The 22,458-nt window shown below is 43.6% G+C and overlaps 1 protein-coding gene across 10 annotated transcripts in view; it reads right to left on the bottom strand.

The window, feature by feature from the left end:
- Positions 1-904: 904 nt before the first annotated feature.
- CLYBL (citramalyl-CoA lyase) overlaps positions 905-22,458 on the bottom strand; it is a 280,991-nt gene continuing 259,437 nt past the window's right edge. For 3 of the 10 annotated variants that reach the window (XM_077973917.1, XM_028837256.2, XM_028837257.2), the window contains 2 exons: positions 2,034-2,153; positions 905-1,028 (listed from right to left, as the gene is read on the bottom strand). In XM_077973917.1, coding sequence (XP_077830043.1) covers positions 2,058-2,153 — 96 coding nt within the window. In that variant the 3' untranslated portion in view covers positions 905-1,028; positions 2,034-2,057. Of the gene's footprint in view, positions 1,049-1,348; positions 2,154-3,909; positions 4,147-22,458 lie in introns of those variants that run through there. The other 7 variants (XM_077973915.1, XM_077973916.1, XM_077973913.1 and 4 more) reach the window with 5 other exon arrangements.

The following is a 22,458-nucleotide window of genomic DNA, read 5'->3' as shown; positions in this document are numbered from 1 at the left end:
TTCCCACTGCCAAGCCATCCTCCCATGCCTCTGCGTTCTGAGCAGAGGGGCAGCCTGGTGTGCGCAGCGTGGTCCTGGGTTACCTGGTGCGCACCTGACTCCAGGAGTCCCATCCTGGGTGGGTCTCAGCTGCAACAGTGGGTGCTGTGGGTGCTCCTACAGGCACTGCTGCTGCTGCCCCGTCTGGGGTCTGGAAGTAGTGTGGCTAGAGGCCGTTCTGCTCTCACGTTGGTAAGAGGCCATCTTCCTCTTTCCTGCCTCTGAGTGAGGATGGGGCTAGCTCCCACCTTCCTTTCTGGCCACTCTGGGGCAGCACAGGGCAGCCAGGGTGGAGGGTGGCACTGCTCTATGAGGGACCCCACGGAGCGTGTGCCATCTCTATTCAGGAGCGCTCTGTCTCCTGGATCCCGTGTTTGGGAAATGAGTTGTTGTCTTTACAGAATGATGATCCCCAGAGTCATCTTGCCCAGTGCTGACTCCCCGCATGGCTGTCCCTCTCTGCTGTGCACTGGCGGGGGAGGGGAGGGTGGGGGTCACCTGGTGGCAGTGGGACTCTGCGGCCGTGCTTTCATGTGATGGTGCCTCTCCTGGTGTCTAACCTCAGCTCCACTCACCTCTCGGGCTTCCTGTGGGAATTGCAAGAAGTGGGGAAAAGGAGAGGCCTGGTTGGGGCTCACGCTAGGGGCTGCGGAGGAAATAATCCAAAAGGGCGTAGGAGGAGGTGAAAAATGAAAGTAAAAAACAACTGTTTTCTATTTACAAATTTAAATAAACAGAACAGCCTTCCCCGCGGTGTTTGTCTAAGAGTAGCAGTGTTGCTGCTGTGTAGGTCATGAAAAGGTTGGTGTAGAGTTTAAAACTTCCCATTCTGTTAATTTCTTAAGGAACAGTCGTCCAGAGTCTCGGCACAAAAGCTCATGATTTAATGAGGAACAGAAACAAAATCTCTGATTGTTGGTGTTTCAAACTTCATTGGCGTCCTCTGGCAAGCACAAGTTGATCCCTCTGCAGCTTCAATACCCTTTAGCCTTCAATATAAGAGTACATGCTGAATAGGGAACAATGGCTGGTTGTTATGTTTATTTACCCTTACTACAAGCTGGGTTAACCTCTTCAAAACAGCTTTACTAAGCCCGTTAACCACACCACCCATCTGACCTGCAGCCGCATCTCTAATGTGATGCAAATCTTGCAGGGGCCACATGCACCAGCTCGGGGGCATTGTGTCTCCTGAGACGCTACAAGTTTATGACTGAGGGAGTCCTGTCTCGGCCATACATTTCCAGGGGGAAATGGCCTCAATGGCAAACAGTTAAACGGGAAAATAAAGGGGGAGAATGGATGGTCGTGTGTTTCTGCACATTTATTTTTTAATTGCCAGTAACGGTTGACCCACAGCATTCACCCAGGATGACAGCTTTCCTGTTCATCATCTAGCGGTTCAAGGAGATGGATGTTTCATTTTGTGGCTGGAGGTTAATAGTAACCAGTTTTGAAAGTTTATTTTTAGAAAGTGTCTTTTTAAGCCAATATAGTACTTAGTATCCTTTTCTGATGCCATCTCTGTTGTTTTATCAGATTACTAGTGAAATAGAGATGAGCCCTTAATGTTGTTGCTATTTTTTAAAGGCCTGGCTTTCTTAAAATTATTTGTGGTGTCAGCTGTACACATGAACAAGCAGGAAACATTTAGTAACATGAGAAGGGTGGAGGGAATATGTCTATTTGGGAAAGACCGTGTCATTAAAGACCTACTTTCCTCTCACAGCCCATCTTTCCCCAGGATCTTACCTCCCTGTGAAATCATAAGCCCATATTTGTAACACACTAAAAATGATCAAGTCATAAACTTGGATCCAAAAGGAAAAACGTTCATTTTTTTTTAGGGGAATAACTGGCCAGTAAGACAACAACAACAAAATCGTGATTCACATGAACTGTAAATGGAGTCAGGTCCCAATCTGGCATCCTAACACGTTGCTTTAAGTATTGTGGTTTGTCTTTAAGAAACCCACTGTATATGTTCAGCCCACCTGATGAGAGCTTCATTTAACAGATCATTTTTCCTTGATGGAGGTGGCAAGCGTAACAATGTTCTGGGCCTGCTTCAGTAATGGCATGTCGATCATACTCCCTTGGAAAGTAAAGGCTCCCTGGAAAACAGAGAATGCGAACTTTCCGAAAGAATGCTCAAATGATAGGTTTCCTTTCTGTGCACACTTGCACAACAAGAACACTTTAGATTCCACCTGAATTATACTGACTTTCCTACCCAACTTTTGAGAAAGCCAAAGTAAGTTACAGAGGAGAGATTTCTTTTTTCTCCTAAAGACGGGAAAAGAATAAAAATCTTCAGCATTTTAATGGAGAGGAAAAACACATCGGACACAAGACAGGAAACTGTTCAGTTAGCTCTTGAAATCAAGCAGAAAACAGCTGTGGGAGGAAAATCTAAATACTTCCCTATATATTTTTGAAATATTATGTAGAACTTTAAAAGCAGGAATATATTCTGGCAACTGATTATTGTTTTAAAAATTTGTACCGTCAGGCTAATGGAAAAATCTTACTGTCTTGCTGTAACATAATTGAGAGGTAACATGATAAGGTGATGAGAAAATGCAAGGTAGGATAGTACTGAGTACAAAGAGATGAGTCTGTTGGTGCACACTTACAGACCATTAGAATGACCAGGGACTGCCGGGCGCCGTGGCTCATGCCTGTAATCCTAGCACTTTGGGAGGCCAGGACAGGCGGATCACCTGAGGTCGGGAGTTCGAGAGCAGCCTGGCCAACATGGTGAAACCCTGTCTCTAATACAAAAAAATTAGCTGGGCATGGTGGCGCATGCCTGTAGTCCCAGCTACTTGGGAGGCTGAGGCAGAAGAATGGCTTGAACCCAGGAGGCGGAAGTTGCAGTGAGCCAAGGTCACACCACTGCACTCCAGCACGGGCAACAGAGTGGGACTCCATCTCAAAAAAAGAAAGAAATACCAGGGACATGAGCTGTAACAAAAGAATCACAGATCTGTTGAATAAGATGAGAAGGCATCTCTAAAATCTCCTGGAATAGCCCCATTTTACAGACTCATTTTTTTAAAAAACTTCTACCATACTTATATAGACTGTGTCAAGTAACCTAAGCCCTGTTCTATATGAGGAAACGGAGGCTCAGAGTAATAAAAGAAAGAAAAAAAGAAGTGATCTTCCAAGGTCATGTGACTAGGGAAAGCCAGAGCTGGGGCTGATGCTTGGGTCTCAGAGCTTCAAGCCTTCATCAGAGATCCCCACATTAAGAAGACAAGGTAGCTTCTTTAAGTGCATCAGCAAAAGACAGATTAAATGGACAGAAAGCAGCATGCTCAGAACCCAAAGTTAATGTCTGGTTATTTGTGTTCTTTTCATCACTTCCTTTTGTTGCTTACAATGATAGCCCTTCATCCTAATCCACCCTGCTTTGACCTGTAGGCAAGGATGCTGGTGGGAGTGGGGTGCAGGGGTCCTTTGATATCTGGAGGTGGTTGGGGCAATCCTAAGGCACATTGATGACAGTCCATTTGCATCTATTGCAGCTTGTTTCTGGATTTCACAAGTACCACTTCCCAACAGTCAATGCTGATGTTACTCAGGGCTGCTGGGATAGGAGTGCTGGGCTCCCATGATGAGGGCTGAGAGGTAATAAGTTATGGTTATACATAGGATGGAGGTAAAGAAAAATGGGGGGAATCCCTAGCAATGACTTTTGGGATTTATCTTTCGATTGAGAGAGATTCTAAGCCTACTAGGATCAGGATTTTTACCAGTAGTGGCCAACCTTCTCAGCCTTAGAATGATGACTCTTACTCATATGAACACCTGTGTGGCCTAAATTCCTGTACTGCAAGTCACTTCCCAGTCCTCTTGTTTTTACTGTTTATACCCCCAGATTGTCCTTTCCATAACTTAATTCAGCCTCGAGCTGATGACCAGGAGGAATTTTCCTAATTTGGCTGGAAGTTCCGAGGAGGTCCTGTAGGTTGGCATTACGTGGAAATCAGGGCCTGGGTCACATGCTGTTTTACAAGGCAGTCGTCTAGTTTTCTTATTGGAGTAAATGATGAAGACCAAAGGCCTCTTGGTTATCTGCCCACCAAGTGGATTATGGCCCTGTAAAACAGCACATCTGTCCTGCTAGGGTTTAAACAATAGGCTGGGGAGACGAAATTAGCATAGACGCACATGAAATCAAAACGGTGCACAGAGAATCCAAACTGTGGCCGTGAGTCTGTGCCATGTTCCCGAAACTGCTTTGGGTTCCATGTGCATATCAAAGATGAAAAACACTTCACATAGTTTTTCAACACTGGGAGATCATTTCTTCTATGGTGGCAGGTTTTGCTTGATTTTCTTTAATGAAGCTTAAGGTACAAAACAACATGTAGCATATTTGTTCTGTGTCCTGCATCTCTGCAAATGGATGATTTCAGTGTTATGAACGAAACTGCCTAGCATGAATATTCCCAGGCTCTCACATAGCCACTTGTAATTTAGGTGGCATTTTTTTAAACATGTGGATCTATAGGTGAGATGAAAATAGTCTATTGGTCAGGATTTGGAAAAATGCAGTTCATCAAAAAGCTACTTGGATTTTTGGGGAAGGTTTGAAATCTTCCTTAATGATTATATTTTATATTTATTTATTTATATATTTTTTGAGACTGAGTCTCACTCTGTTGCCCGGGCTGGAGTGCAGTAGCACAATCTCGGCTCACTGCAACCTCTGCCTCCCAGGTTCAAGTGATTCTCCTGTCTCAGCCTCCCAAGTAGCTGGGACTACAGGTGCATGCCACCACATTTGGCTAATTTTTTTTGTATTTTCAGTAGAGACTTGGTTTCACCATGTTGTCCAGGCTGGTCTCGAACTCCTGGCCTCAGGTGATCTGCCTGCCTCGGCCTCCCAAAGTGCTGGGATTACAGGTGTGAGCCACCGCGCCCGGCCTCATGGTTAAGTTTTTTAACACCCATGCTACTGTCATAATAATAGCTATAATTCTTTGAGCAATTCCTAGTCTGGGGCCTGTTGCCTGGCACTTTAAATACATTATTTCATGTAATGCTCATAACAACACTTTGAAGTAGATACCATTATCCATCCGCAGTAAAACTTTTGTTTTTTAGTTGTGGCAAAAACATATAACATAAAATTCACCATCTTAGATGTTTTTAAGCGTACGGTTCAGTAGTGTTAACTCTATGTACATTGTGCTACAGATCTCCAGAGCTTTTCCTTCTTGCAAAACTGAAACTCTGCAGCCCAGGCGCGGTGGCTCACGCCTGTAATCCCAGCACTTTGGAGGCTGAGGCAGATGGATCACCTGAGGTCAGGAGTTCAAGACCAGCCTGGCCAACATGGTGAAACCCTGTCTCTACTAAAAACACAAAAATTAGCTGGGTGTGGTGGTGGGCACCTGTAATCTCAGCTACTCGGGAAGCTGAGGCACGAGAATTGCTTGAACCCGGGAAGTGGAGGTTGCAGTGAGCGGAGATCGTGCCACTGTACTCCAGCCTAGGTGACACAGCGAGACTCCATCCTAAACCTCCCCCCACCCAAATCCCTGAAACTCTGTATCTATTAGACAATTCTCCATTTCCATGTCCCCCTGCCCCCAGCAACCACCATTCTACTTTTAACAAGGATGCCAAAAGTAGAATCCTTGGGTTTCACTCTGTCACCCAGGCTGGAGTGCAGTGGCATCATCACGGCTTAATGCAGCCTTGACCCCCCAGGCTCAGGCCATCCTCCTGCCTCAGCCTCCCGTGTGGCTGGGACCATAGGTGAGCACCACCATGCCCAGCTAATTTTTTATGTAGAGACAAGGTCTCCCTATGCTGCCCAAGCTGGTCGCAGATTCCTAGGCTCAAGTGATCCTCCTGCCTCGGCCTCCCAGAGTGCTGGGATTACAAGGCATGAGCCACTGCCCACCACCATTCTCCTTTCTGTCTTTGAGTTTGTACTCATCCCCTTTTAATAACTGAGGAAACTGAGGCAGGAGGAGCTTAAGAAACATGTGCAACTTGGCCCTGTAGTTAGGAAATATATAACAGAACAGGGATAAAGCTGATTCTATCTAATGCCAAGCCTGTGCTCTTAGGGGCCTGGTGATTGAAAAGGGTTCTCTGAGTGTGTTCTGTGACTCCCTGAATCAGAATAATGGGCGGGGTGGGGGGGGGGGCTTGTTAAAATGCAGATTCCTGGGCCCAGTCCCACAAGGTTTGTGCAGAAAACCTGGAGGTTGACGGGGACTCCTCTGGTGATTCTAATGCATATGCATGTTTGAGAGCTTCCATGTTTTAGCTCCCCCAGGTAGAAATGGTTAGGCCGGCTTGGATATGTAGGTCTATAAACTGAGGAGCCCTCTTGCAGCCTTCTGTAAATGATGCCTTTCTCTTGTAAGGCATCCCCAAGATGCGAAATGGCAGAATTTTCTTAGGTTAATCACCACTTATTCATTCATCCGTCAAGAATGGACCGAGCAGCTCCCTTGTGCCAGTCGCTTGGGACAGTGAGAGGATGCGACTTGGCCCTGCCCTTTGGGAGCTTACCATTCGCTGGAGGGGAGAGGGAAGGAAGAAGCAGGTGCTACCTGATGCAACAAGAGTTGGAGAAAAGGCCAGGGTGGTGAGCACAGGGACGATCTGAGGGCCTACAATGGCTGCACTTCTTCCCAATCTGGGCCATCTTTGTGGGACTGCACTGCTCACACAGACGGGTACCTACAGCAATGCCAGGCATCTCCATGCGTTGCCGTGGAGCTCCGGACATCTTGGGCTTTTATTTGACAGTTACCTATGGCGTTATGTGTTGTAATAAATCACGGGTCAATTGCTTTGCACATCTTACTATACATATGTCTATGATTTCAGACTCCTGAAGGTGAAGGCCAGCACACGTGTCTTTTGCATAGGAAGGAAACAGTCACCATCGAACTGTGGTTTTTCTGACACCTCGGCCATTGCCCGTTGATCAGATAAGCACTGACATAATCTGACTTACAATTTGACAGTGAAAGAGGTGATGCCAGCGTGATGACAACAGTAATCACATCTATGGGAAATTGTCATATATTTTGCATTTCTGGCACTTAGTACTTGACTTTTTTTCTCCACAGTCCTAAAAGAGTAATTTTCTAGAAACCACAAACTGATCTAAGTCTTTCCCTATTCACTATGTTTCCAAATAACTTCTGTGGACACTGAGGGGGTTCCAACACCACATTCTGATGACGGTGTTGCTGTGGCTCCCTGAGAGGGAGCTCTCTGTGAGAATTCAACACTACTATTTGAATACAGCTGCTAGAGTCCTTCTTTTTTGGGGTATCACCCTTTTCCCATATGGTGCTAAGTCTTTCTGCTCAATGAATGAATGACTGGCCTCAAAGCCGTTCCCAGGGAATTCCTAAACTTCCAGCCAGTGTTGGCCATGATCAAATTTCTCCTCGAGATCCTGGCTGTGCCTTCCACTTGCTAAATCTCTCAGCCAGCTGTGGCCTCCTGGGATATGGCTCTTCCTTACCTACAAAGTCAACAGCGCCCTGAAACTCCCCAAAAAAGGTAGAAGATGATGCTCCCAGAGACACTCTCACCGGCACTGCTGCATTCTTCTTTCCTGTTTTTCAACTTCTCCCACTTGGAGAGTCCTTAGAAAGGCCCTCGTGTGCCCTCGGTTCCCTCTCAATTTTGTTGTGACATTCATTTGAAGGATGTCCGTTTGGGTGCCAGGCACCCACAGCTCAGTGAGGCTTCCCGGCTCCAAAGCTGGCTCCCGGAGCTCTCAGGGACATGGTGCCAGGATGTTTATAGGGGGTGGCACTTTTCTAGTTGGGAGCATGCTGTTATCTTTCTAAAACAGATCTGATGGAATCATCCCCTTGCTTTAACCTCGCCGTGGTTTTCTTTGGACTTGCAGAATTAAGTGCAGTATCTTCACTGGAGACCCAAGCCTGCCCATGATGGGACCCTGCCCCCCTCAGCCTCGTCTCCTGCCAGTCCCCTGAGATCCATCCCCCAAAACACACTGCCCTGCAGCTCTGCCGCATGCCCTGCTCTCCCTCTGAAGGCCCTTTCCCTGTCTGGCAAACTCCTCCTGATGCTTCCAGATGTCAAGTTGTCACCTCTATGAAGTGTTTGAGGGCTCCTTGGTAGAGCAAATCCCTCTCCACCCTTTCCCTGTGCAGATCCTGGTATAGCCTGTGTTCCTATCTATTTGTTTACATTGCTATCTTTCTCACAACGCCGTGAGGCGCCTGTGGGCAGGTGCCAGGCCTCACGTGCCTTTGACTCCCAAGAGCCAGCACCCAGCACCCAGTACCCAGTACCCAGTACCTGCCAGGAACACAGGAGATGCTCTGTGACTGCTGACCTAGCGATGATGGAAAAGGCTGAATGAAAAGCCAAGAGCAGCAATACTGACCTGCCTGAATAGAGGGACACAGGTTCGATAGTTGGTGATTTGGGTCATTCTTTTTCTTTAATTTGGGACCTTAGGGAAGGGGCTGTAGTTGTCTGGGCAAAGCTTTGCTATCACACATACCTGCTGGGTCTTTAAGTCACCTGGAATGTGCAGTGAGGTTTCATCCCAGATGGTCTCAGGGATATGGGGCTCTGCCTCCCACCCCATCAAGCTGTGCTGGATGCCCTGGCCCACACCTGTGCCTATCAGTTCCCTGCATCGACATGGATGCAGAGTCTACTGCATGCCTGGCGTGCCTCAGGCCCCGGGACTTGCGACAGCAGGAACAAGACAGATGTGGTCCCTGACCTCACAGGGCTTCCAGTCTAATGGGGAGAAAGACATTAAATAGACAATGATGGAAACGACTATTACTTATGAATGAGAAAGTGTGTTTAAAAAGCAAGGCACAGGGGAGCTGAAGAGTAACCGATAGGGGACTTAACCTGATCAGGTGGGGCGTCCTGTGGGACGTGATGTTTAAACTGACATGTGAAGGGTGAGGAGCAGCTAAGCAGGGGAAAGGGACAGGAGGAGGAAAGGAATACAGAGCAGGGCACATGATGGCTCTTTCTGGGGTACGCGCTGGCTGACTGGGGGACAGTGATAGGAGAAGACAGAACCACCCCAGGTCTCCACAAAGCTCTCCAGTTCTGAGCGCACTTTCTCCTCTCCTTTATCTGCACGTGTCTCTCTGTGCCCCTGGTCTGGCAATATTCACTGTTCAGTTGGCCAACACTTGCTGAGCCTCTGGTAGGACACTGTGGCTGACCTCAAAACGGGTAATGCTGGGGCCAGTGTGGTAGTGTAACCCCAGCACTCCTGGGCTGAGCGAGGAGGATCGCCTGAGCCTGGTCAAGGCTGCAGGGAGCCGTGATGGCACCGCTGCACTCCAGCCCGGGTGACAGAGTGAGAGCTTTTCACGAAAAAAAAAATTTTCATGTTGGTTTGGGCTCTAGTTAACTCGTGCAAGTGACTTAACAGTTAAAGGGCAAGTGAGTTTATGACGTCTGTGGTGCTTCAGGGCCAAGGAGCTGCAGAGAGAAGGAGCCATCACAATGGCGCTGGTTTGACCAGGGAAGGGCTTCAAAGAACAGTGCTTTAAAAGTCAGCTTTCGAAGGTCAGGGATGCCAGAAGAGTCAGGAGAAGGGCGTGGGGACTGGAAGTGTGCGTGGAGTTGGCTTTCTTTGTTCTGCAGGAGCCTCGTGTCTCTGGTCACCAGTGACATAACAGATACACAAAACTAAGGGGTGTGGTAGGAGACACTGGATCTTTCTGTGGTTCTCTCTATGGCTCAAAAGCTGTCTCCTAGGCCTGAGGATACACAGCCTACTCCAGCCTAAATTAAAGCAATCTGGAAGAGAGATGACATTTTAAAATACTGGTTCTGAATTTTTTTTTTTTTTTTTTTTTTGGGATGGAGTCTAGCCCTGTCACCCAGGCTAGAGTGCAATGGCGCGATCTCGGCTCACTGCAACCTCCGCCTCCCTGGTTCAAACTATTTTCCTGCCTCAGCCTCCTGAGTAGCTGGGATTTCAGGCTCCCGCCACCACACCCAGCTAATTTTTGTATTTTTAGTAGAGACGGGGTTTTACCATGTTGACCAGGCTGGTCTTGAACTCCTGACTTCATGATCCACCCGCCTCGGCCTCACAAAGTGCTGGGATTACAGGCGTGAGCCACTGCGCCCAGTCGGTTCTGCTATTTATTAGCTGCTTGACTTTTCTTATGACAAAGCACATAAAGACAGTCTCTATTAGATGAAGCTAGACTGAAACCCAGTGGGGTTCCTCTGTTCTTGTTACACACACTGATGGGCCCATATGTGCTCCTTTCTGGACCCCAAGCAGAGGAAGTTGAACCACCTGTTTCCTTTCCTTCACTCTGGGTGTTTTTCCTCTGTCCAGAGGTGGTCCGAGAATCCACCGATGGGGAAGCTAAGAGCTGGGCTGGGCTGGCCTGGCCCAGCCCTACTTCCGAGTGGGACAGCATGGATGGATTGTCTGGCACGGCTTTCTGGGCGCCAGGGGAGGGGTAGATCTGGGGGAAAGGATGTTAGTTTCTTTGAGGAGGAAACAGGAAGATTGTCTTGGCAACTGTAACCTCTACTCTAGCTAACTATACTCTCAGTAAGCCCTGGAATATTAGTTTCCAAACTGAAAATTGGAGGAGGGTAATGCCATTAGGAAGACCCATTACCCAAAAAAGAGGTTTCATTTGATAGTACTTTATACTATTACAAAATATTCTTTTTTTTTTTTTTTTTTTTTTTTGAGACAGGGTCTCACTCCCGTCTCCCAGGCTGCAGTGCAGTGGCACGATCACAGCTCACTGCAGCCTTGACTTCCCGGGTTCAGGTGGTCCTCCCACCTCAGCCTCCCCACTAGCTGACTAGCTGGGACTACAGGCATGCCCCACCAAGCCTGGCTAACTTTTTGTATTTTTAGTAGAGACGGGGTTTCGCCATGTTGTCCGGGTTGGTCTTGATCTCCTGACCTCAAGTGATCTGCCTGCTGTGGCCTCCCAAAATGTTGGGATTATAGGTGTGAGCCACCGTGCCTGACCCAAAATATTTCCTTTTTTTTTTTTTTTTGAGACGGAGTCTCGCTCTGTCGCCCGGGCTGGGGTGCAGTGGCCGGATCTCAGCTCACTGCAAGCTCCGCCTCCCGGGTTCCTGCCATTCTCTTGCCTCAGCCTCCTGAGTAGCTGGGACTACAGGCGCCAGCCACCTTGCCCGGCTAGTTTTTTGTATTTTTTAGTAGAGACGGGGTTTCACCATGTTAGCTAGGATGGTCTCGATCTCCTGACCTCGTGATCCGCCTGTCTCGGCCTCCCAAAGTGCTGGGATTACAGGCTTGAGCCACCGTGCCCGGCCCAAAATATTTTCAGACTTTTTCTCACCTGTAGTACAGAAGGCATGATTATTTAGTTTTATAGGTGCAAAAAATAAGATTCAGTACTAGTTAATCTTATAAAGGAACTTAAGGGGACAAGACTAGAATCTAAGGCTTTTCACCCCAAATCTCAAATTCTTCTTATTAATCATTGTAACCCAAAGTATGGCTGATAACTGGTATTTGGGATAATTATAGAGAAAATTCGAATACAGCTACATATTTATTTTGTATATACTATGTATTAAATTATATTTAATATAATTTATAAAAATGGCATATCTAAGCTATTTCAGAAATATTATTACTTAAGATGAGGCTAAAAATACATATAATGTGCAGATAAGCAAATGCATGAAATTGCAATTTTAATGAGAATTTGGGAAAGAGTAAAATATAACATTTTTCATCCTGGGCTTCCATTTGAAAGTTCTTACTGTAATTTATTACAATACTAGAAATAGTAGAATTCAATAACACAATATATGAGTAACATTTTAAGTCTTAAAAATACCTAAAGCATTTGTTAGGGGGATTAAAGGTGGTGATATTTGGTCCTTGTGTAATATCTGATTATCAGTAACTCTTTGTTTTATGAATAAACATCTTTAAAAATTGTAATGAAGCCTGGGCACAGTGGCTTTGGGAGGCCAAGATGGGAGGATTGCCTGAGCCCAGGAGTTTGAGACCAGCTTGGGCAACATAGTGAGACTCTGTCTTTAAAAAAAAAAATAGCTGGGTGTGGTGGCACGCACCTGTGGTCCCAGCTATTCAGGAGGCTGAGGTGGAAGGATCACTTGAGCCCAGGAGGTCGAGGCTAAAGTGAGCCATGATCGTGCCACTGCACCCCAGCAACAGAGTGAGACCCTGTCTCAATAATTAAATAAATAAACAACTGTCAGGAAGATAGTAAAAGAATATGACTGAAGACTTAGAACGTATAGAACGTGTTTTTCATCTTTTTGACACTTTAAATTGTAGTGATAATTTGATCGGTATTTTAATAATATTTTGAATTGAAATTCAGCAGCCATTCGTTCCTATTGCCAGATAATTTACGGATGCTAATGTATCTCTACATGAGATTTCTGAGAGTTCAACTGAAGTCATTCAACATAGACACCAATTCACATTGTGCTAATCTATGGTTACCTATCATGGAATTCAGACTGAAGACACTCCATGGCCTTTGATGGGGAAGCCCTTTAAATAATTCATAAGAATGTAACAGTGGGAATATCGGGTTTGGGGTAGGCTGGGGTGGTGTTCATTTTGCAACGGACTGGGAAGCACGGTGAAAAGTCAGATGGGAACAGCATGCTGAGCGGCTGGGGAAGGCCCCAGAAGGTACAGGTTCACAGAGGGTCCTGAGTTTGGGGGTCATGCAGGAGGTTGGGAGAATTGTGTACCCTGGGCAGTTAGTGGATTCATTTTCCAAGCTCTGAAAGGTGCAGCAGCCTGGAGAAGCTCCTCTTTATCCCTCCCGTCCCTTCCCCTGTAGCTCTCTGGCTGTCACTCAGAGGGCAGGGCCAGGAGGGCACAGAAGCGAGGCCTCTTGTGTTTCTGGGGCAGCTCTACCTGCCAGGTCAGTGATGGTCTGAGCAGCACAGGGGATCATCTTCTCTATGCAAAAACAGGACACTTTCCAGGATGGGCACAGCCTGCGGTGGCTCTCAGTAGCCTGTGGCTGCAATGAAGGGTAACGAAGCTCCCTGGAGAGAAAGGATCTGGCTTTTCTTGGTGTTTCCCTTAGAAGCAGCTTCATGCAGAGGTTAGGGATGTGGACTTTGGGCTCTGTTACACCTGACTTTGAATCCAGGAATGCCTTTTCCAGCTGTGTGATCCACAATGAATAAAGCTACCTTTCCCAGTCTTAATTTCTTCATCTGGAAAATGGGGATAATATCGCCTCTATAGGGCTGTTGTGAGGATTACATAAAATAATATATGCAAGGGCCAGGTGCAGTGGCTCATGCCTGAAATCCCAACATATTGGGAGGCAGAAGTGGGCGGATCACTTGAGGTCAGGAGTTCAAGACCAGCCTGGCCAACACGGTGAAACCCCGTCTCTACCATAAATACAATTAGCTGGGCACAGTGGCATGCACCTGTAATCCCAGCTACTCAGTAGGCTGAGGCATGAGAATCGCTTGTACCTAGGAGGTGGAGGTTGCAGTGAGCCGAGATCCCACCACCGTACTCCAGCCTAGGCAACAGAGAAAGACACCATCTCCAAAAAAAAAAAAAATATATATATATATACACACACACACACACACACACACACACGTATATACACATATATGCATATATACATATATATGCATAATACACATGCATATATATGTATATATGCATATATACACATGCATATATACACATATGCATATATATGCATATATACACATACATATATACACATATGCATATATATGCATATATACACACATATATACACACATATATACACACATATATGCATATATATATGAACAATGGCCTGTCACCTAACAGGCTCTCACAATAAATGGGAGCAGTTATGCTACCAGCACTGTCACTACTGTGGCCACACCACTGTCATGACGGCCACCACTACTGTTAGGAGTGTGATGATCTCTCCTCTGGTTATTATTACCACTCCCATGGCCACTGCTCGCCTGGTTACTGCTACCACCATTGCTACTGGTATTGCTACTGTTATTGCTGGCCAGAGATTATTTAATTCCACTTATCACAGAATGGCTCAGTGAGAAGCAGACTGTTCGAATTCTAAGTGGGTTTTATGATTTCAGAGTCGTTTTAAGACCTGCAAGAGTTTGAGAGACATCAGTGTCTTTGAAAATACAATGAACAGAAACAGGCTCATGCCTGAAGCTTCCTGTCTCCTCTAAAGTCTTATAAATCACAGATTTAGTTGTCTCTTTAAGCAACTAGACTCAGGGATGCTATATATTTGGCAGAGCCTCAGGAGGAAAACAAATAAATTTAGAAAATTTTAAAAACTTAGAATATCAGCAGAGGACAGATGCTAATCAAATGCAGATGATCTGAAGTCCAGAGCTTGGCTTACACTGAGGAGGAGGTACTGAAACACAGGACACAGTTCTTTCAGCAGATGATGGACCAGAAAAGGAAGAGGTATAGCAAAGATGATGGATAGACACATTTGTTCAAAAGGGGGGACGTTTCTTGGAATGTGGAAATTGAGTGGATGCAAAATGAATGGACAGCATTAACATTTTGCTTTTTACAAAGGAAGGGTGAAATTATTTAGCTTTAGCTAAATAAATGGAAAGATGGAGCTAGAAAATAGAAAGATTTGTGTGTTGTTCTTGGTAAGACTAATTTGGGACTTTACCAAGAATTCCAGGAAGTCGGGGGTGCGATGGGGAAGAAGAAGCAGTAGAAGGCTTGGAAGATGGATTTGGCAGGAGCAGGGCAGGAAAGGTACAGGCGGCCAAACAGCAGCGAAGAGAGCTGAGGTGCACGTGTGTGCCAGTTATCTGAATATATGACCATCCCGAATCATCTACTTGCCCAGGTCTGGGTCTCCACGGACCAGAGCCATGCTTACTTTAAAAACTGATCAGAGAGACCACGGTAGCCTTCTATTTTTAAAACTTTCCTCGGGGCCTAAACATGTAGAGGGCAAGATTTCTCTTTAAAAATATTCAGGCAGAATAATCAGGCAAGAGTACGCAAGTCTTTGTTTTCGATATCTTTTCACAAGGAAATCTGGAAAAATAAAGCCAAGTATGCTATGTAGAAAGCTATGTATTGAGGTGAAAACAATTGGATTTATAAGCGTATCAAAATCTAAGGGAGTTAACACATTTGCCATCAAATTAGGTTTTGTGCTTAATTTTCTCAGTTTTTAAAGTGGCTTTATTGAGGTATGATTTGCATACCATAAAATTCACCCATTGTTTTAAGTGTATAATTTGTTGATTTTTTAGTAATTGTGTAGCGTTCTGCTACTATCACCTCCATTTCAGATTTCTTTTTGAAACCGGAAATTTTGTTCAAAGATTTTTAAAAATTATTTTTAAAACCAAGACAAATGTGTAACAGGCCAAATGTTTAAATGTCTTTGTTTAAAAATATTTATGACATCGAATTTAAGCTCCTGTTGCCCATGAGAAAAGCAGACAATGAATGCCACTTATAGCAGTTTGTAGCTAAGACCAATAATGCTAAAATTCCTCTATTTCATACATGGCAGGCTTATTCTTTCTTTGGAACACAGATTTAATGAGTTAACATTAACTAGAAGAGACTGAAAGATTTACTAAAATACTGGCACATTTTTTCAAAGTACAATTGATGAATAACAACTGATGAAATAATTGATGGAAACATCTTCTTTCGATTTTTCTAGAAGGTAGCAGAAGTATGTCATATATACTGTTAAAAGTACATCTAATAAATTTTTTTAGCATTGTCAGGAATTTGAAAACCAGTTAGCTAAACAGTGTTTACTAAACGTGTTTTGTGTACCTATTTCTGCCCAAGATGCTGCAGGGAGGTGCATGCTACAGTAGAGAGAATTCTTTTTTTTTTTTTTTTTTTTTTGAGATGGAGTCTCGCTCTGTCGCCCAGGCTGGAGTGCAGTGGCCAGATCTCAGCTCACTGCAAGCTCCGCCTCCCGGGTTCACGCCATTCTCCTGCCTCAGCCTCCTGAGTAGCTGGGCCTACAGGCGCCTGCCACCTCGCCCGGCTAGTTTTTTTTTTTGTATTTTTTAGTAGAGACGGGGTTTCACAGTGTTAGCCAGGATGGTCTCGATCTCCTGACCTCGTGATCCACCCGTCTCGGCCTCCCAAAGTGCTGGGATTACAGGCTTGAGCCACCGCGCCCGGCCAGAGAATTCTTTATTCCCTAGGGTAGTGGTAAGAAATTGCCTCACCTTTTTTTTTTTTTTTTGAGGCCCACTGACCTAAAGTGGAAAAAAAGAGAGAATTACGGAAATGGTTGCTTTATATTTTTAATAAAATTCAATATAAAAAGAACTACAAAATTCTGGGCCAGGCGCGGTGACTTCCGCCTGTAATCCCAGTACTTTGGGAGGCCGAGGCGGGCAGATCATGAGGTCAGGAGTTTGAGACCAGCCTGACCAAAATGGTGAAACGCCGTCTCTACTAAAAATACAAAAATTAGCCAGGCATGTTGCGCACCTGTAATTCCAGCTACTCAGGAGGCTGAGGCAGGAGAATCACTTGAACCCAGAGGCGGAGGTTGCATGAGCTGAGATTGTGCCATTGCACTCTAGCTTGGGTGACAGAGCGAGACACTGTCACAAAAAAAAAAAAAAAGAATTACAAAATTATTTAATTAATACAACAACAACAAAATAAAACGATGCTCTGAAAGTCTCTATTGTAATTAGCTACAGGAGAGAAGGCGAGGGATGGTGTGGGGTGTGGAGATGATGTGGTGAGAAAGAAAAAGATGTAACCAAAAAGGGGAAACAGAGAATTCAGGGCAAGGAAAATGAGCGTGGAACAGAAAGATACACACACAGACTCATCCATCCTTAGAGGGAGAAATACAGGAAGAGGAAAGAGGGAAAGGTGTCCAAGAAACAAAATGATCCTCCCCTGGCCATCACTTGGATCTTGCTGTCATAGGCACTGAACGCCATGGGGTGTGTGTGAGCACAGGTGTAACTGAGAGTGTGACTCTGAGGACTTGTCCTTTGATGTCCTTGAGATGACACTGGGCTCTGGAGTAGATATGGCCTCTCTGTCAAAGGCTCCCCAGGCTTGCTCTGGGAGTTTCCATTCTATGTTGGGAGACTGAACGACTGATAACTAATAATATGAAGTGGAGTTTTCAGTGAACAGAGCCTAGAAGGCTTCCTGGGGCAGGGCTGGGGGACGAGGGCAGGGCAGCACTGAGCAGGGAGGCGTGTGGGGAAAGGCACGTGGAGACCCTGGTTTCTCTCTTTCCTCATTGGTTTCTGCTTATCCTCAAGAAAAGACATACACTGGAACTACCCAAATCCAGACTTTGATTGTGACTGAGTGCATTTAAGGCTCTATCTCGTTGTGGTCATGAGTGTGGGTATTCACTGTAATTCAACTGAAGCCACATTTATGATATTTCATATCTTTACTTACAAACTAAGCCCTGAATTCTGCTCGCAGCCCTCTCTCCACCTTGGCCATGAGTGACACTGGGCAGCTTCTGAAGCCTTGCTGGGTTTCAGTGCATTAAGTCATAAACTGAAGGCATCTGACTAAAAGATTTCTGAGATTTCATCCAGCTAAAATAATGACATCTTTAAAATTAAAACTGAGCAAATAAAACTCTGAAAAATATAAACCTGGATAAAGAATATTTTGATTAAAATATCCTTAAGAATGTGTTATAAATTAAGGAAAAAACAACCAATTTAAAACATTATCCAATTTAACCCGCATTAAAAATACTTTTTTTTTTTTTTCTTTTTTTGAGACAGAGTCTTGTTTTTCACCCAGGCTGGATTGCAGTGGCGCGATCTTTGCTCACTGCAACCTTTGCTTCCCGGGTTCAAGTGATTCTCCTGCCTCAGCCTCCCAAGCAGCTGGGATTAAGGCGCCCACCACCATGCCCAGCTAATTTTTTGTATTTTTGGTAGAGACAGGTTTTCACTATGCTGGCCAGGCTGGTCTCAAACTCCTGACCTTGTGATCTGCCCGCCTCGGCCTCCCAAAATGCTGGGATTACAGGCATGAGCCACTGCACCCGGCCTATTAAAAACACTCTTATCCTCTAATAAATACCAAATCAGCCATTTGCCACTAAAAAAAAAAAAAAAAAAAAAAAAAAAGTGAAATAAGATATGATATGATTTCAATACTTTGTAGCATTTCATTACTTTGTTTTAAATGTTTAAAATTTTGCAATTTTGTGTTAATCCATCCAATCTTAAAGTCATCATTGGCAGACTCAGCTTTCCTAAGAACTGGACTTTTAAAAGTCAAAATTACGGCCGATCTTTCTGAAAATGTTAAATGAACAGGGAAATAAAGGGAAAAGTGCAATTACTAAGAATCTCAAAAATAGAGTTATGTCCCTTTATCTTTCATTTTCACTACAAACCTCTCAGCTCTGATTTTTGTGTTCCTGCTCATAAATCCAGAGGGAATGCTGTGGGTGGTGGGCTGGATGGGTGTGGGAGGATACACTGTCGTCTAATAGGGGAATCAACCCTTTCAGTTGACAAAGACAGCAACCACATCTTTAGATGGTTTATTCGATCTGCGTGAAAGAGTGGCAGTGGGATTTCTGGCACTTGAATAAGCGGAAACAATATTTTTGGCTAGAGAAACTTCTCCTGCGTTCTCTCAGGGAGCCTTCTAGAAGGCCATCTGGACCAAGCAGTATTTCTTTTGTAAAACCCTGCATTTGGAAACAGAAATGAAAGGTGTGCGAGCGGCAATCAGACACCTATGAAAATGATCTACTTTCAATATTTTGGGAGGAGGGATGTGTTACTGTTTGTAAAGTTTCTAGATGGAGAGACTTACATAAGGAAGAAAACTCTTACTTTCCTTTTTCTTTCTTTCTTAAGAGATACGTTTCCAGTTTATATTCCAGTAGAAGATGTGCTTATTAATGTGAACTTATCAGCTTGCACTGTTTTTCTCTCCGGAGTGAAATGAGAGTGTTGGCTATCTGTGATATTTACAGTTGTTAGGTCAGGTAGTGACCTTGTTTTTGACATTTGTGATTGTTAATTGAACCCAGAATTTAAAGATGAACACTTCCCCTTCCTCAGGCTTTAGCCAACTTGTGAAGCTATAACAAAGGAGAAATATTGAAAAAGCTAAACAAAATCCTTCCAAAACCAAACAAAGAACGTACATCCATTATATGAATCAAAGAGAATGTTCGGAAAACTGAAAATGAAGCAAAGCCGTATTTGTAGCCAGATACTTCAAAATATGAATATTCTAGCAAAGTATCTTTAAAAATTTGACACACATAACACATTGTGCTATTCCTTCACATTTTTCTGTTAGAGTCTCCATTTGGAAAGAAATGGTAAATTCCTATATTAAGATTTCCTGTGATTAGTGACTGTTTTAAAAAAGCAACTGTTTCCTTTAGCTGTCATTTTTGCCTAAGAAGTGATGAACATGGAAAGATTAAAAACTTTAGCACTAAGTTCATAATATAGATTTGAGCAAATATATGTTATCATACATACTTGAATGTTTATATGTTGTATAAACATGTATGCTATATGTATTTGTTTATATAAAATTATTTCTATTGATATCAATTAATATAAATGATTATTTGCTTCAGATGTTTTCAAGTATCCAATTTTTATACTATACAAAATTCTTTATTGATAAAAAAGATTATTGAAATCATATTACTTTAATAAGCATATTAAATTCATTTTGAATGAATAATTTTCCAATATTAATGGAATCACCATTATTATAAAAAAGACATAAAAATGGAATTAACTTTTAAGAAAATCCTTTATAAATTTAAAACAAATCATGTGGAAATGATTTATCCTGGCTAAAGCATTTTACCAAATAATTTGAAACTAAAACAATTAATGGTATGCAGGTTGGATCTCAAAATACATTTTTCTGGAAGGATGGAAGAAAGTCAGTTTGATTAGTATTGTGGATTGAGACCTTACAGCTGATGTCGGCTACATTGAAGACATTTTAGTTTCTGGGAATTAACATAGGAGCAGAGATTACTTATAATGTCTAAACTTTTTCCAGCAGATGTTAATAAGATAAGATAACCTAGAATCCCCAGTGTCAGTCTCTAGCCCTAACTCTGATTACTGTCACTGGACTACTGTGCCAGGCAAAATTTTTTAGCCTGAAAATACCTTTCAGTTTCCTGAAACAAAGCAGCCAAACAGGGACAGATGATATGAGCTGATTGTTATTTCTTTTAATGTGAAGTGATTGTCAACCAACATTATACTAAGGATATCAAACTATTTCCTTAGGACTTTTAATTAAAATAAACATCCCCCAAATTCTGTGATACCAAAGTCTGATCCCCAATAATTTATCTGCTCATGGTCGAAGTAGTCCCATGAATTTTGCCATTTGGAGAGGACAGGAAGAAAAGGTAGAGCTTTTATGTTTGAATAATAGTAATGATTATTACTGTAGAGAACACAAATGGCTCAGCACTAACTGTGAACTTCAGCTATACCTTTGGTGTTTGGGCAGGATATAATTTAAGATGAGAGCAGGAAGAAGTAGAGAAAAGCAAAGATACGTAATTTTTCCTTCTTGGGTCATTTCTACATAAAAGCATTACTTGAATGAAATTTTCATCAGAGGGAGGAAAAAGGTCTTTTGGAAATTTATGACTGTCACACTAGGACACAAACCACCAGTTTCCTATCTTTGAGAGAGTCATCTGCGCTTTGGACAAAATATCTAAGGGTTCATGTGTTCATCAGTGATTCACATTTGACATAAAACAGACTAGATGTTTGTTGGAAGCAACACTTTATACAATTGTGCAACCCATTTACACAAAATCTTTACAAACAGAACCCACATTATTTAAACCCCAAGATCCCCTCAAGATCCAGAGTCACCTACCTGCAGATCCAATTTCTGTGACCGGCCAGTTTATAGGCAAAGTGAAAGAAACATGCTAACTGGATAAAATAACCATATGTCCCTACTGGAAGCCCCATTACTTGAATCATTTCAACCTTGCTGGACAAAACACCAGGAGAATTTGCTGTAGGAAACAAACCTCCACAAATGGGGCAGGGAAGAAATTACCTAATAGTTAGTCTCCCCTCTGCTCTAATTTCTATGGTTCTGTGTTAAGAAAAGCCATCCTGCCACACTGTTGTGAGAGCTTATGCCCCAACAAGAGGGCATTTCTTATTAAAAAAAAGTCCAGAATTGAACATTTAAGTTGCCGTCATCAAAAGGTATGGCAACTTTGGGAGCATTTCCCCAAGGAACAACAATTTTCAAGATACAATGGGAAAGGGTCATTTTCCTCATTCAAAAACGTAAATGCTAAGAAAAACACGTGTTTCTGGTTTGACTTCTGTTTGTTGGCTACTGAAATTCAGGGTAACCTCTCCCACACCCCTGTCTGCTTACAATGCCAACTGGCCTCCTTTGATGCTACCCAGTGTGAAACCCAGCTGGGATGGGTCATAGACACAGTGCTGGTCCAGACTGGAACTCTGCTCTCTCCTTTCAACGGTTTACATGTTGCCCCAGTTTCCTATTTCACCAGGAAGTGTTTATGTCCTCAGCTGGCACAAGGCTCATAGCAGAGGTACAGAGCATTCAGTGTGGGTGTGCGTGGGCAGGTATGCGAGAGAAGGGGGTGGATGGAGTTATTTGCACGTGTGCATGGGAGTCCATGGCTCTTCATTCTAGGTGAATATCTGGATTTATTCATGGGAATCTTGATTTGGGGTTAAGACACAAAAATGGACATTAAACACAAGGTCAACTTAAAATACTGTTTCTATGAAATGCATTACTTTTCTGATGGCCACTGTTGATGGGAAATGGAAGGATGCTGTTTATCATGAAATTGGTATAAGTCCAAATTGGATATTTCCAATGTAACATATTCTGCCTTTGGATATTAAGTGTGAGTTTGTGCAAAGATGAGCCTGCTGGTGTGTGAGTGTGCCCGCATAGGTTGAACATGGACTTCCTTAGGGAATGACCCATTGAATATTGTTACCCATTTTGGCAAGTCCTGGGATTTTTCAAGTGTCCTTGCCGCCAGTGAAAAGTGCAAGGGACATGTCTCACATGGATGTCACAGGTTCAGGTTCACCACTAAAAACCAGTTTTTCTTTTTTCTTTCTTTTCTTTTGCAGGGGGGAATGGTTAATATTCAGAACTGTAATAAATTTTCAATATTCTTTCTCCTAAGTAATTTTGCATTGTAGGTATCAAAACTTTACTCCTTCTGGAAGTTACGAGGCTGAGTTTAGAGATTACCTCTAGGATAGATTTATAAATGTAACTTTCCCTCCTATCCTCTTAAAAAGAGGCAAACGGTATTATTGCAAATAACCTTTAAGATAATTAACTGACAATGCTGCAACTAG

This window comes from Macaca mulatta, chromosome 17 (genome assembly GCF_049350105.2).
Source record: "Macaca mulatta isolate MMU2019108-1 chromosome 17, T2T-MMU8v2.0, whole genome shotgun sequence".
In the NCBI taxonomy this organism is placed as follows: Eukaryota; Metazoa; Chordata; class Mammalia; order Primates; family Cercopithecidae; genus Macaca; species Macaca mulatta.
Note: the sequence above shows the minus strand (reverse complement) of the source record. Positions and strands in the feature narration are given on the sequence as shown.